Genomic DNA, 16,651 nt, shown 5'->3' with positions numbered 1-16,651 from the left:
AGAGAAGAATTACAGCAACATGAGAGCAAAACTGAACAATGAGGACATGAAAACAGCACTGCATTAAGGTAAAGGAAGCTATTAAGATTAAAAAAAAAATTCCTTTACAAACCATTTAAATATTGAACTTCACATATATTATATGGTGTTTAGATCTTGTTTTTGTTTGTGATTAAACTACTTATATATACATTTTTTTTGTCAATATCATTAGTAACATTAAAGGCTATTAAAATGTACCCAAAGGCTGATTTTGTGTTGGACCATTTAAATAGGAGCATTTAAAATGCTATGTACTTTAGACCATGACAACTAGTCATTCTTCATTAGCCCACCCTCTCAAGGCTGATTATTGCTGTGGATAAGACCATTGCACTATATTAGTATTGCTTAACTCTTGGCACACCCAATCCTAACGCCTTACTCCTCATCACCAATCTAACTAATCACTGAGTTTGTACAAAAAATATTCTAAATGCCCATACTACTGAATCAAATATGTAATTATGTGACGCTCTAGCACTTGAGTCTTTTCTCTATTCTCCTGCAGTGGTGAAGATGTTTTTCTCCAGTTGTCCATAAGACTGCCTGGGTGATGGGACACTTTATAGTGGCTATACAAGACCAGAGTGCTATGAAAAATGCGGCAGCTGAAAACACTGGGAGAAGATGACTAGTCTACTGCAGCACTGGATTCACCAGAAGTGGCACCAACAAGGAGCACATATGGCAGATTTCATGTTTTAGCAGTGAGTGAATGGGTGAGAGGGGTGAAGGCATGGTAGGGGAGAGAAATGTGCCCAGGGTTGGGCTTTAAATATTTTGACTATACTCCCAATAGGGGCAAAATGTTGAACTCATTAGCAGGATCTGTTATAAAAAATAAAAAAAGGAAAGAAACCGTTAACAGGCAACATGGAGGTGGAATAGCGCTCAAAGGAAACTTAACTTGGCAGAGAATTTATTCCCTGTGGCCAACAATTCTTTGCAGTTTTAACTTGATAAAATCTCCAGAAGCATCTTCTGGATGACATTTGAACATTTGCACAAACAGAAATCTCAGAATGCATGTAAATAATGAGAAAAAAAATATGATTTATAATCTAGTCTATGTAGTATGATAGCAGGAATATTCTGGCAATTAACCATTGACATGGTCTTATCTTGTTTAGTTTTTTTTATGTTTTCCTGTCAATTAGTTACACTGTTGTTTTTGAAAGTTGGAATCCCTTTTGTTTTGAAAGTGTATCAATTTATTTATTTTTTAAATAGGGAGGGACTGAAGTCATGCTTTCATTGGTATCTGTGTTGCCATTGAGTAGCTTTACCATCTCAATTTTTCCTGGTGACCACTGTCTCCAAAGCAGAAAGTAATGGGAAATACAAAATATGGCAGTTAACTATGTACCTGCATATCACAACTTGCGCAGAAAAAGGACATCTCCAACGGCTGATACCCCCTCACTACCAGTGGGTAGCCGTTACAAATGGGAAATACAACATATGGCAGTTAGCTATTATAAAGGTGGAATCTGGTTTGTTGCTAGGGGTTTGTGCTCTTTGCTTATCTTCATACCTCTTTATTTCCAGTTCTCACAATCATTACAAATACAGGATTAATTAAGGAACCAAAGTATGTCAAGTCAAGTTTCTGCCTACTCTACATTATGCCTCACTGTATACAGTTTTTTTAAGTTTTTGATGAATCTGTTGCATAGTTTCTTTCTAGGAGATTCTGCCAGAAAGAGCACTTCCCTTTGCAGGTAAACAATGGTAATCCAATGCCTTACAACTTTAATCAACATTGACAGCCTGCTGTGTGTGTTCCTTCAGTTGGTCACTGGACTACCTATCTGATAGACTTGATAGGCAGCCAACAGGCTGGTTGTCAATGCTGCTGCTAATTGTGATGCAGTGTCTTATTATTAGCCTACACCAGGAAGTACTATTACTGGCAGGATCTCCAGGCAAGGAGCTTTGTAACTAACTGCCAAAAATCGATTAGCTTAAGAAAATTGTATACAGTGGAGTATGATGTCAAGCATACTTAAACATAGATTTGGGGTTTACATACACTATGAGCAATCGGCAACAATGTCAACCTTATTTTAAACACCCATACCCTATGCAATAACCAGTTCCGAAGATCCTTACTGTTTTCTAGGGGGCTACAGCATAGTGATAAATGACCACGGTCACATTGAGCTCTGCCTTAGTATTGCCATGTCTACTGATAACAAACTCAAATATGACAACCAAATAGCACTGACAAATAGTTTTTCCATGATTTTCTCTAAGTTGTTTAAACAAACAGTAACAATGATGCTGAAATTGGGTTAGCACAGTCTGTACAATCTCTGCAGTTCAGCATATTTGGTTTATTTCTCTAATAAAGCACTCTACTTAATGTCACTGTGAGCATTTATAACCCTCATATGTCTTAAGAAGCCCTTGACCTTTTACATAAACATAACTGTAAAAAAATAGACTATATTGTACAGAATGCAATTCTTGGAACAAGGATGGCTTGACATGCTTTGTTAAGTAGGTTCTCAAAAGAACACTCAGTAGTCCATAAAACTTAGCGATCTTTGCCAGACAAGTCAGTCATCACTGTGGAGATTCATCCATGTTGCATTAAGCTTTTGCTACAGTGAGAAATTATAGTTACATTTATTTTTTTAAGTCACAGATTAGACTGAAAGTTGACATTTGTCATTCTTAGGACCAAAGGTCCCTGATGGGCAGCCAAAAGTAGGATTTCAGATCTATACCAAGCCAAGTGCGCAGTATTTCCTTAAAAAGGAATAAAAGCATAAACTGGTCCCCCCCCCCCCCCCCCAAAAAAGCTGTATTTATGAATGTCAAATGCTTGTCTTTTTACCTTAGTACTCCTTTGGTTCTCAATTTCATACTGGATTAATTCTAGGGTGGGTAGTTACTTTGGAAAAACAGGGAGTTTTCACATTTTACTTAGTGTATATATGATTTTGGAGTTTACACCTCCCCTTGTGCTCGCCTCCAGGACTTCTCCCAAGCCTCTCCCATTCTGTGGAACTCCCTACCCCTATCTGCCTGAATATATCCTAATCTTCCCACTTTTAGGGGATCCCTAAAAACCCTTGTCTTCAGAGAAGCCTATCCCGCCTCCACCTAACAACTGTACTTTCACTTTCTCCATTGGCTCACCCCCCACAGTTATTGCCTTTTGTATCTCTTGACCTTCCCTTTTAGAGTGTAAGCTCTAACAATATACAGGGATATGGGACATGATTATCAACATGAACACACACACCCACACAGGTTGAACTGCATGAACTAGTGTCTATATTCAGGGTTACCAACTATGAAATGAGCAAGACCCTCTGATTCCTTGCAACTATACTGTCTGCCCTTGTGTTGTAACGTGCTGTGCAAACTGTCATAGCTTCAGAGGCATTTGTTTTACCAGATCCAAAAATGCCCTATTTATCCTACAGGGAAGAAGGAATGATTTGTTGAAATTCTTCAGCCAAAAGATTTGGTGCATTAGAGAAGAACCTCTTGTTTGTTTTATTGTAGGGGAAAATCCCACCTTTGACAGTCATCACCAGAACAGCTCATTTCCTCCTTCTCCTTTTCTGATGACAACTAGCAACCATCACATTTCTCCTCACAAGTTGTCCAAGTAAAATTGTAACTGGGACATAAAGAGATAATAAATATCTCCAACTAAGACAAAGGCACCCAATACAGCAGTAGCAGCAGTGCAAGGCTATGTAAAAATTATCAGTCTACCAGAGAGTAGTTGAAGTGGCATGGACTTCAAAGACTAAAACTCTCAATGCAACGTAACACTTAACTAAAAACAGAGTCCTATAATTTGCCTGACTCTAAAACTTAGTAGGAACCCACAGAAGAAACTATGGTTGGGATTGACAACCTTCCCCAAGTAATGCAGAACCAGGATTCCTAGGATGGATTCTCTCTGTTGGGAGCTTGAAGATCCCTAAAATGTATTTGAGGCAACAAATACTCCATATATTTTAAGTAGTAGTGCATATCCAAAAGAAAACCAGATAATGGTTTAACTACGGTAATATTGTTTTTATACAAAGCTTCTATTGGAAATATTTATTTTTGAAATGCTTATTCTCATATTTTCTAGTCATTATTTCTATAATTACTCAAATGACCAAAATTATATAAAATAAGTTGCAAAAAAGAAATAGTAATTCTTGTGTATTTTAGAATACATTTATCATCAATGGCTCATGTTGGAACATGTATAGCAATAAATAAATAAAAAATAAAATGCATTGCTATAATACAGGAAAATACAATTTTTATATAGAATGCCATAGGAGATTCCAGTGAAATAGAGAAATTACCTCTATTTAAATTTTTTTAGTTATCTAATGGCAAAAAAAATGAAAAAATAAATGTGATTTAACTGAAAATATATTGTTTTCTAATATTTATGTTAGGAACATGCAGACTGAATCAAATAATTTTACCCTGTTTTACCTCATTTACTTATAGCATTGAATACATTAAATCGTATCTCTTTCCAAAACTTTTCTTTCCAACTTATTTAGTTGGATAAAATGGGAAAGGGTTAGAGCTCCTGTTAGGTTTTTATGGCTGCTTATGTTCCTGTTGGGAGATTTGCCCTTTCTGTTTGTCCTCCTTACCATTGTCAATGGGAAAAAATGTGATGAGACATCCAAACTTTTATGTTTTCACTAAAACAGGAGGTGAGGGGATATCACTTTTTAAATATGTCTCTGGGGAAAAAATTAAGGGAAATCCCACCAGTAGAACATGCTTTGGCTAGAGATACACTGTAAGCCAACTGTAAAAAATAAAAACAAAAAAAAACAACACACACATCGGGGTGTTGTTCATTCCAGCATTGGTTTCAGCATATGTGTAAATATATGAAATTCTATACACATATTAAAAAAAGAGAATTTATCAGATTACATCATGGCAAAAATAAAGCCAAGCTCCGGACATGTAGAAAACATAATTTAATCCAGTGATGTTTTTATTAAAAATTATTCAGAATTGATATTCATACTATATGCATATTTGTAATATAGTTGGTTTAAGTAGCCATATATGTCTTGATTTTAGTCTGTTTAAAAGTATTCCGAGAGAAAAAGGGTAAGCACATTGGGGTTGATTTACTAAAACTGGAGAGTGCAAAATCTCGTGCAGCTCTGCATAGAAACCAATCAGCTTCCAGGTTTTTCTGTCAAAGCTTAATTGAACAAGCTGAAGTTAGAAGCTGATTGGCTACTATGCACAGCTGCACCAGATTTTGCACTCTCCAGTTTTAATAAATCAACCCCACTGAGCCTATTGCTTTGAATAGCATTTTCATTCTAACATTGTCAACACACTTACAGAAGGGCAGAGAGGAACGACCTAACTAGTGTGCTGCTACTCCTTCACTGTTCAGTCAAAGGCTGCAGTGGGGCTTGTGCACAACAAAAAATGTATTTATTTTTTGTTTTGTTTCGTCTCGTAGATTCGTAATTTCGTAAGACACAAGTTTTCCTATTCGGACCCGTTCGTATTTCGTAAGGCGCAGGTTTTCCTATTCGGACCCGTTCGTATTTTCGTAAGAGTTTTATTTTCGTTTGAACTGAATGATTCGTAAGTCTGTCTAATTTATTTTCGTTGATTCAAAATTCGGAATTTTGTTATATAATAATTTTCGTTTAATGGATTCGTAATTTTGTACTTTTGTAAATACATTGCGGCGCGGTCATTCGCAATCTCGTATTTTAGTTTCATTTTCAACACGCGGCTAATCCATATTAAAGCCTCGTACACACAGTCGGACTTTTTGCCAACAAACTTCAAAATGAGCATGTTTTCAAAAAAATCCGAGCGTGTGCAGGCTCCATCGGACAAACTTTTTCGGTTTTCATCGGACAAAAGTTCGCTCTGCAAACGGACAAACTTTTCGGCAACAAAAGTCCGGCCAACTCCCTTCAGACAAAAATCCACGGAAAAGTTTGTTTGAAGTCCGATCGTGTGTACGAGGCTTTACACTGTCCAATGTGACTCAGCACAAAATAGATAAGCTGATTGGCTAAGATATTAAGTAAGATACATCACTCAAAAACTACACTGCCCAGTGCCCATTCGAAAGAACGATTCGAGTACACAAATTTACGAACAGACAAAGAAACGGATTTAGAAAACACACAAATGAAAATACGAACATACGAATGAAAATACGAATATACAAAATTACGAACAGACAAAAGATTTAAAATACGGAATGCAAATCGTTTGTTATAGATGTCATTTTATTTCATTTGCTGTTTGGGTTTTTCGTGTTTTAGTAGGTTTGTCAAATCGTACGTTCGTATTTTCGCTTGTTCGTTATTTTGCTTATTCAGAATTCCAGAATTTTCGTATTTTAGTACTTTCAGCTATTCGGATGTTCGAATTGATCCGAATCTATGAATACTAACAAATTTGTACGAAAATCCATTAGTTACGAACGGAAACGCACATGTCTAGTCTGTATTCTTTTACTGTGGTGAAGTGTGCAGTTGGTACAAATACTTGCAATTCTAGTAGTCTTCTCATTCAGACGCTTCCATCAAACAACACATGCCAGGTTACTGACTTTATATTCCTTAAAAGCATTTAATCCATATGGCTGTGTCAAAAACCCAACTCCAGCTTCGTAAATGTACAGTACAATAATGGAGCATCACCACCCTAATGAGGTCATTACTCTTCTTTAATTTTTTGTCAGCAAGATCTGATAGATTGACAACACTGTGCAGTGTAGTGTTGCCTGCATGCCTCTCTCCCAGTTTGTGTAAAGGATAACAGGAAGATAAATATAGACTGATTTAGGCACTTATACTAGCTATAATGATGTAAAGGCTGTTTTAAAAAAATACCTACATAAACCCCTGGTATTGTATATATGCTTGAAGATTTTTATTTAACTTTCTGAACATATATCTTCACCATACACAAATGTACTTTTTGTTGTAAAATACACATTTAGCAGTAATGTAATGAATCTGGCTCTTGACTCATATTACATTGTATCAGATATCACAATTGTCCTAAGTAAATAGCATAGGCATGCTTGGAACTAGGTCTGCACTCACACTGTCGCCCTTTCTCATTCTGTGGAGAAAAGCACACACGGCTCAGGTTGCTATTTTCTGTTTTGTTCTGGAACTGGGAACATCTTAGGAACTCCGGCCAGGAAGAATTCACCATGTCTAGCACTGGCCCGCAGCCATCTTGTGCCGCCTCACAGAATGATCGGCATGGTAGCAATGGTTGACTGGAGAGAAAAAGAAGAAAACAAAGTTCTAAGCATTGTCATCTGCAAAAAGAAACAACATTGTTAATCAGTCAAAATTAATAGAATGTTCTACTTAGTAAATAGCTGGAGCAACTTTCTAATGATTTTTAAAAAAAGAATTCCAGGATATTTTATAAATACTTACATTGGTCCAGCTTGGACTAATGCAACTATATATATACCATACCTGTCCAATGCTTCTGGAAGCTGGAAATCACTGATGTAGACACTGCTACTCCAGTGATCTCCACTTGCTTCTGTGTCCCATGCTGAGCAGCTGGTCTGCTGCATTCTGAACACAGGAGGTCGGCTGTTTGGCACAAGCACCATTCAGAGAATGCTTTGCATTTTCTGAATAAATACAAAGCATACTCTGATTAGACAAGGTGAAAAGTGTGGCATCACCAACTCTCCACATTCTCCTAACAAAGAATGCTTTGCATTCATTCACAAAATATAAAAGACAAAAAGCCGCGCCAAGATTAGATTAATAAAGTCCACTATTAGTAGATTATAAACGATGGATAAAGTCTATGGTTTTTAAAGCAGAGGCAGGGTGGCACTCAATGATACAAAGACACTTGTTCCATATAGTGTGGCAAAACGATGTAATGATGGATGTAATTCCTCCAACACCAAGTGACATGCATGCAGTTTGTGAAATCCTCCACCTGAAAAACAAAGCCTCTTACCAGACGGTAAGAACTCAAAGCGGATGGCTTTAGCCCAGCCTCGGCCTTTAATTTCTCCAGGGATCACAGATCAGGAGTCCGCAGTGTCACAATCAAAAGATCACAGTCGCACTGGGTGAGCACATCCAACAACCAGCACATGACACCACAGCATCACAGTCCCTGGTTACCTCCTTCCGGGTGGGCGTCTCCTCAGAGACACGTGTGTCACCACGTGACCGGAAGACGTTCTTGTTGACCTCAACAACAAGAACGTCTTCCGGTCACGTGGTGACACACGTGTCTCTGAGGAGACGCCCACCCGGAAGGAGGTAACCAGGGACTGTGATGCTGTGGTGTCATGTGCTGGTTGTTGGATGTGCTCACCCAGTGCGACTGTGATCTTTTGATTGTGACACTGCGGACTCCTGATCTGTGATCCCTGGAGAAATTAAAGGCCGAGGCTGGGCTAAAGCCATCCGCTTTGAGTTCTTACCGTCTGGTAAGAGGCTTTGTTTTTCAGGTGGAGGATTTCACAAACTGCATGCATGTCACTTGGTGTTGGAGGAATTACATCCATCATTACATCGTTTTGCCACACTATATGGAACAAGTGTCTTTGTATCATTGAGTGCCACCCTGCCTCTGCTTTAAAAACCATAGACTTTATCCATCGTTTATAATGTACTAATAGTGGACTTTATTAATCTAATCTTGGCGCGGCTTTTTGTCTTTTATGTTTATTTGTGTACTTCACACGTTAGCTGCTGCCTTGGTGATCTTTTTGTGTTGTAGCGCAGTTTTTTTGTTTTTCTTTTTTTATTCATTCACAAAACCCAAAGCATTCTCTGAATGGTGCTTGTGCCGAGCTGCCAACCTCCTGCATTCAAAATGCAGCATGAAAGTTGCTTGTCACGGACTCAGGAGAAAGTGGAAATCCCTGGAGCAGAGGTATCTCCTTCAGTGATTTCCAGCTTCCAGAGACTTTGGCCAGGTATGGTAAATGCATAGTTATAGTGGTTTAAAGTGTTTGTTAACTTAAAAAGAAAAATTATTTCCTGGTCCCTTAGGCCCCTTTCGCACGTGCGGACCATATGTCCGCTTTTTCATCCACCCGTTTGCGGATGAAAAAGGGACATACATTGGTCCCTATGTGATTGTGGGTGTCAGCGGATGAACATCCGCTGACACCCGTAATCGTCCGTCTCCGCAAAGATCTGATTTTGCAGACGGAAGAAAACCCTATTTTTTCTTCCGTCTGCGGATCGGATCGGATGAACACGGACATACGGTCCATGTTCATCCGATCCCCCCATAGGGGAGAGCAGAGAAAAAACAGGGCGGTCCCTGCACAGTGTGCGGGCACCGCCCTGTCATCCGCCGGCTCAGCGGGGATCAACGGAGCGATCCCCGCCGAGCTTACGGAGCATACGGAGGCGGATCATTACTGATCCGCCCCATGTGAAAGGGGCCTTAACCTCCCTGGCGGTATGATTATGTCAGGTTTTTGATTCTAAAAGTGGTACAATGTTTTGCATGGAAATTTGGCATTTTATAGTGTAGGCCTGTAATTCTTAGAAATAAGTCACCTAAATCTGTCCAAACAAGAGTCTAGTAGACATCCCGGGTATAATAAAGTTTGAAACACAACATCATAAATTATAATATAATAAATAACTATAAAATTATAACAAATATTAATATAATAATAATAAAAAATATTCAATAATGTAATTAAATCAAAAACACAGAAATTTGCTCAGTTTCAGAATTGTCGCTGTCATTACTTTCAGTGTTTAATGATGAATTTCCCCACAAATCGCTATCGCTCAATTCTGCAAGATATTCTAATTTATTATCACTGTTTTCTAGCTGGTCTAATACCGCTTTTGATGTAAAGGGACACTTTTTGTTTTGGTATGGACAATTTCCATTTTTCAGGTAGAAAGAACAGTATTTATAATATAAAAGTGCATGTAGGGCACTGAACAAACCACTAGGGACAAAGGGGATGTGTAATTATTTGATACAGTACTGTAATCTGTAAGATTACAGTATACTGTATCTATACTGTGTTTTATACTTCTATTGGGCTGATGGATACTGACATCTGTACAGGATGACAAGGTTACCTTCTTCTTGGCAACACATTGGGGAGTCCTCATTCACAATAGAGTCCTCACATCAGAGTCAGCCACATTTACATCACAGTCCACCTAAGCCCTCTTCACATCAGCATCCCTACAATTATCACATCAGACTCACTCATTACATCAGTATCCTCATCTTCACATTAGTGCCCCCCCCCCCATCACATCAGAGTTCTTTCTTTACATTACAGTCCTCCCTTAACATAAGAGTGCCCCAATCACATCAGAGGTCTGGACTGAAGCAGGACTTCCTTATGCACAATGGAGAAGAATGATGCAGTGTGGCAAATAGTGGTAGGTCACTGCGCAGCCCCATTAACTTGGCTTTGCCTACGGCTGTGCTTCTCCCTGGCTCCTCCACTTCCTGAAACTAATGTCATTGGTCCTGGGGGCACAGCTAAAATCTAAGGGGTGAAGCCCACCTGAGCCACCCCCCCCCCCACCCCCCCGAGATCCAGCCCTGCTTTGAAGGAGGGAAAGAGAAATCCAGCCAAACATGCCTTGTGCCTGAAAAACTCTAGTTCCCCTAGAATAGACAATTGGGTGCCTGCCTACATATGGAAACTAGTCAATTTTAAAGCAGCTTATGCCAACGGGTAGCCTAATTGTTAACATTGTCTATTAGTTACTAGATTAGGCTTCTTGAATCCTGATCTTCACATCATTTCAGATACCCATCATCCAAACTTACTAAATCATTTTCAGCAATGACAAAAACTAATTACACAATTTTAGCAATTTTCAACAATATTAAAATGTTGCTCCAAATACTTAATGACATTTTCCAGATGTGTCTGTCCCCAGCCACCAATCCAGCCTACAAAGCACTACTGTCAACCACTATTACTTTTTAAAGTTTGATGCCTTTAAATGTTTTTGTACAAAATAATGAATATTCCATGGATGCTAGCTAAATATTAATTTTGTATGTCTTAAAATATTATGAAATGGCAAGAACAGATTTTCATGGCTGCCTGCACCCTGTATAAGCTGTCTTCTTGTTCTGTGGTTTTCCTTTCATGCAGTGAATGAAATTGAGGTATAATTAAATTGACATGTAAGAAATGTGTGGTTTGAAAAATGTGTATTTTAAAGACTTGCTGGTTTTCTTTTTATGATTTTTTTTTAACTCTTTTCTACATAAATGACATAACAGAAAGAACTGACATTTTCACATACTGATTACTTTGCAACCTAAATCTATTGGATTCTTATTAGGGACAATAACTAGTAGGAAAATCTGGTTGTTTTATATATATAAAAAAAAAAAAAATAGAGCCCTTTAATCCCCGGAGGAACTTTGAAATAACTTTTAGATCACCTGCTGAAAGGTACATTCGAGTAAATCAGTAAATTGCAGAAAAAATATATAGTTTATGTGACTTCCACAGCATAGTATGTAATAACAACCTTCTGCTCCATCTCCCCCAAAGAATTTTACTAACAATCACAATGTGAAAAATAATAACAGTAATAATCAGAAATAAACACAATCAATGGAAATTGTCGTGCTTCCTTACACCAGTCAGTAGAGCAAAACACCTACTTATACTGAAAGCCAATAGAAAAAATGCCCCCTCACAATGGTGGTTCAGTGGAGACATGCCCTCCTACATTGGTGGTCCTATTGCTTTGCCACTGTTAAAGTGACCCCTGGCACTGGATGTCAGCAGGAAATACTGCTCCAAAAGTTTATTCTGTCATTGCTTAAAGTGTATTTATATATTTGCAGGCAAATTGGGATATCACCTATTTTATATTTGTTACATGTCCCCATACACATAGCACATCTTAAAGTGGTTCTATAGGCAGAAGCAGGGCTCGACAATATCCGGGCACCAGGTCGCAATTGCCGCAGCCTCAATTACCGGCCGTCGCGGGTGAAAAAATACACTGTTTTTTATTAAAAATAAGACAACAGTAAAGTTATCCCATTTTTTTTTATATTGTGAAAGATAATGTTACGCCGAGTAAATTGATACCCAACATGTCACGCTTCAAAATTGCGTCCACTCGTGGAATGCCGACAAACTTTTACCCTTTAAAATCTCCATAGGCGAAAAAATTCTACAGGTTGCATGTTTTGAGTTACAGAGGAGGTCTAGAGCTAGAATTATTGATCTCGCTCTAATGATCGCGGCGATACCTCACATGTGTGGTTTGAATACGTTTACATATGCAGGCGCTACTCACGTATCATTTGCTTCTGCGTGCGAGCTCGTCAGGAGAGGGCGCGTTTTCTGGCTCCTTACTTTTTTAGCTGGCTCCTAGATTCCAAGCAAATTTGTCAAACCCTGGGCAGAAGTTTTTTTTACCTTAATGCATTCTATACATTACGTTTAAAAAAACGAGGATCCCCCTCAAGCCCCTCTTATACTGACCTGAGTCCAATTCTGATCTAGGGATGTGCACAAGAGCAGAGGCCTTCCTGGCTCTCTCTCTCTCCTGCCAGTGAGCAGGGAGCAGGGGGCGGGCAAAAGGAACCATGCAGTGCTCGAGCCAGAAGTGCCGGCGCTGGACACCAGAAGAGGAGGATTGAGGCTTCTTTATGCAAAACCATTGCTCAGAGCAGGTAAGTATTATGTGTCTATTATTTTAATTACAAAAATTGAGAATTTACAACTAAAAATATAAAAATGGTGGCCTTTTTAAATGCAGTTTTCTGGAACTTAGTTCCCTATCAATATATATACCACACAAAAAAAATGATAATCTCATGCAGTTCAATACAAGACATAAAAATACATGAAAATTGGCCAATACATCTCATAACCATGTGGAAAGCTTGCGGCGGCTGCATACTAGTGTAGGGATCAAGGGGTTAAAGCTAGCAGCGAGGAGGCAATACATTGTTTCCTCACCACCTGTTAAATTCTCCCTGAAGAGTGATACAAAGAAGACATGAAGCGTGAACAAACCCTAATGGTTAAAAACACAGGAAGTGCACCAGCTGATTATAATGAACCAGTCACTCCCATTTATAATGAGTATGTGCTATTGTTCACAGCAACAAAAGGTAGGAATCTTCTACAGTGTTTGCTAAAATCACTGCAATGTACATTGATCACCCAGAGGTGACTGTTTTTTTCACAACCAAATGGGAGTTACTCTTTTAATAAGTAGCAAACATGAGTTGTTCTCGGTCTATAACAACCAGTATTGTGGAAAGGGAACTACCAAAGCACATGGAATTCAAACAATGGCAAGTTAACAAAATAGAATAATAATTACAGTTACATGAGCTAGAACAAGTACTTTAAAACCACATCTGTAATCCAGTGGGAATACGTAGTATCTCATTTTTGACAGCTGCAACTGAGATACGTTGGATGTTATGAAGGCAGAGCATGGTTTATGAAAGTGATCCAAGATTCTTTGCAATGAGCTGTTATTTATAACAATTTTAATGAATTATCTCCACTGAAGCAACATATTAACAAATCAACCAAATGCTTTTGACATATAGACAGAGCTGGGTTTCTTCTAACTCCTAAAGGAATCAGAACAGGGTCCAACAGGAAAGGAATTTTCATTATTCTGTTTAACAAAACAAATCTTCAGAACATTGCCACTGGCACATGCAGAAATGCAAGTGAACATATTTGAAATCTGAACCATTCTGAAGATTCAAATCTGATGGGTCCATTTTATAAAATCTAACAGCTGTAAAATAAATGAAATGTAGCAATATAAGCTTAATGAGTCTATTCAGGAAAGCACCAAGGAAGGAAGGACTGCAGGTATGTTTTCTCAGTCTTCCTCAGTCATATCCAGCTACCATATCCTAGATTCCTTTTGTATTTTATTGGATTTCTTTTTGATCAGGCTTGCATATAATCAGGTCAGGTGTTTAAATAGCCGATTCTTGACCAGTTTCACCAGCTGCATCACTCCAACGTGCTACAAAAGTCATGCTGACAACACTGATTACGAGCCAAAGCTATATGTGATATCCCTATTTTTTGCACATGGTGTGTTAGAATCTTGGCTAAATTGGCAGATAAGTTGGCGAATAGAAGAATTTGTTTTTTACCCAGAATGTGGGTTTGAGCAGTTAAGGGCTCCAGGTAAGCCCAGTCAGTCTTTCCTATTTGTAATCTTATTGTAAAATGTATTAATCCGATTGTAAAAAAATAGATTAAAAAAAAGCTAATTGTAAAAGTCCTCTGTTGGGCCTGAAGTTCAGGCTATAGATGAGATTTTGCAGCCTGGCCACTTCGGTTGAAAGTTCACTGCCAGAATACCTGGCTCATTTTTAGAAGGGCTGTGAAGCTTTACGGGAAAAGGCTGTGTTCTGATTCTAACAATTGTTTAGGCTGAGCAGAAGCCTACTATATGGACTCTGGCGTATTTGCTGACATTTTTGACATCTTTGTTTTTACTGCTGAGGTTAAGTGTTCAGCCAAGTCCATACATGAAAATAGACGTGGGACCAAAAATCCTTCAAAAAGACTGTGTTGTACATTGCCTTCCTGCCATGGAGCTACCAACTGAGCGTGTACCCTGTCACAATGGATGTCATTTTGAGTCCTTTTCGGCTACATATAAATATGTGTATTTCCATCCTTCAGTTAGACAGAGAATTCAATCCCAATAGAACAACAGAACCAACACCCCCCCACACCCAAAATCTGTAATTTCTATGCCATCCAGAGGTCAAAGCATGTAAATAGTATGCATCCAATGTGCATTCTGTCCATTAACTCAATTTGTAGTTAAACTAAAGAGTAAAGATATAGAAAGTTCACTGCTTTATTTTTGAAAACTAAAAATGCTAACCTTCCAAAAAACTGATACATGTATTATTTTAATTGAGTTTACCTTAAAGTGGAGCTCCAGGCTCCTTCAGAAAAAAATAAAAGGCAACAGCTACAAATACTGTAGCTGCTGACTTTAAATATTAGGGCATTTACCTGTCCACGAATCCAGCAGTGTCCTCATCCAAGCCAATTTTTCAATCGGCTCTCAGGTGCTGCCGCCGTCATCTCGGCTAAGGGAAACCGTCAGTGAAGCATTGTGGCTTCAAAGCTGGTTCCACGCTGCATGTGTGTGAAGTGCGCTGCATTTTGTGAATGGCCCAGCTGCCAGGGGAAGGAGGAGGGGTTCCGAACTGAGCCAAACTGAGCTGGAAGTGGGAGCAGGTACCTGTTAAGACCAGGTACTTGCTCCCCCCGAAAGGTGCCAAATGTGGCAGCGGCTACCCTTTTGGGTGGAGCTCCACTTTAACCATATTATTTACCGTTATGTTACTCAGCACCAGCCCAAGCCTATAAGGCAGTGGTCATCAACCCTGTCCTCAGGGCCCACTAACAGGCCAGATTTTATTTATTACCTTGGGGAGATGCAGACTAGAATACTGCAATCACTGAGCAGTAAATGATAACACCTGTGATGTAATTCAGTTATCTTGCAATCCTGGCCTGTTAGTGGGCCCTGAGGACAGGGTTGATGACCACTGCTATAAAGGTACATAATACTACTCTAAATAGTTTGGCTCTTGACAGAAATGAACTTGAGATCAGATTGAGAAACTAGGCCACCACCATAATGTCCATCATGTCTGGAGCACTGATCTTTTTTTGTGTTAAAATATTATTATTTTCTTATATATAACACGAAAAGTGGTTGGTTTCTTTAAGAGCCGGTTGACACTGGGGCGACCTGGGATCCGACTTGAAGTCGCCCCAAGTCGTGTGGTTGATAAAATCAATGGAAAGGAGCCGTCTTAATACACACTACTGAAGTCGCTCCGACTTCATAAAAGGTTCCTGTACTACTTCTAGGCAACTTGTAGGCAACTTGAACCCCGTTGATTTCAATGGAAGTTGCCTCAGAAGTTGGATCACTGTCTTAACTGAAGCAACAATACAGGAAGATGACATACATTTCTCAGGTAAACCCCTCCCTCCCCCTCCCTCCCACAGAGCTGATTGTTGTTTGATTGACCACTGGAAAGCCTCCTGTCCTGGAGGCGACTTGAATTTGCCTTGTACTGTCTTAGAGGCAACTTGAAGTTGCCTTGCAAGTTGCCTGATGATTCATACTCAAGTCGTGTCCAAGTTGCCTCCCAAAGTTGTGTTGGAAGTTGTGTTGCCCCTGTGTGAACCGGCTCTAAGGGGAGTGAATGGTCCTTTTTTTTTACATATTTTCTTTATGTATGTTCAGAAGTCACAAACATCATGTCTGAAAATATTCATATATCTCTAAATCTATAAAATGTAGCCAAGAAATATTTCATAAATACCTCTTCCAGACAGCAACAGTATTTATCTGGTACTGCTATGCTGCAAATACAGATCAGAATATCCGGATCTCAGATCGCACACACGAGACATCTGAATAACTTGGCCATATATTAGTAGAATTTAATTTAAAAATTTCATGAGAAGGGTCAGGATAAAAACGTTATCATGAACAGTGTCCAAAATTGAATGTTAATAGTAAAGTTTTGAATTAATTTAAAATGACATTCATCAAGATATCAAATGCGTTGAGAA

The 16,651-nt window shown here is 38.8% G+C and overlaps 1 protein-coding gene across 1 annotated transcript in view; it reads right to left on the bottom strand.

The window, feature by feature from the left end:
- Positions 1–16,651, bottom strand: part of CORIN (corin, serine peptidase) — a 387,335-nt gene that overhangs the window by 125,494 nt on the left and 245,190 nt on the right. Inside the window, exon 5 of the mRNA XM_040334981.1 lies at positions 7,131–7,312. Within this exon, the coding sequence (XP_040190915.1) occupies positions 7,131–7,312 (182 nt within the window). The remainder of the gene's footprint in view (positions 1–7,130; positions 7,313–16,651) is intronic.

The sequence above is a fragment of the Rana temporaria genome, chromosome 1, assembly GCF_905171775.1.
Source record: "Rana temporaria chromosome 1, aRanTem1.1, whole genome shotgun sequence".
Taxonomy (NCBI): domain Eukaryota; kingdom Metazoa; phylum Chordata; class Amphibia; order Anura; family Ranidae; genus Rana; species Rana temporaria.
This window is presented reverse-complemented; position numbering and strand designations above follow the sequence as displayed.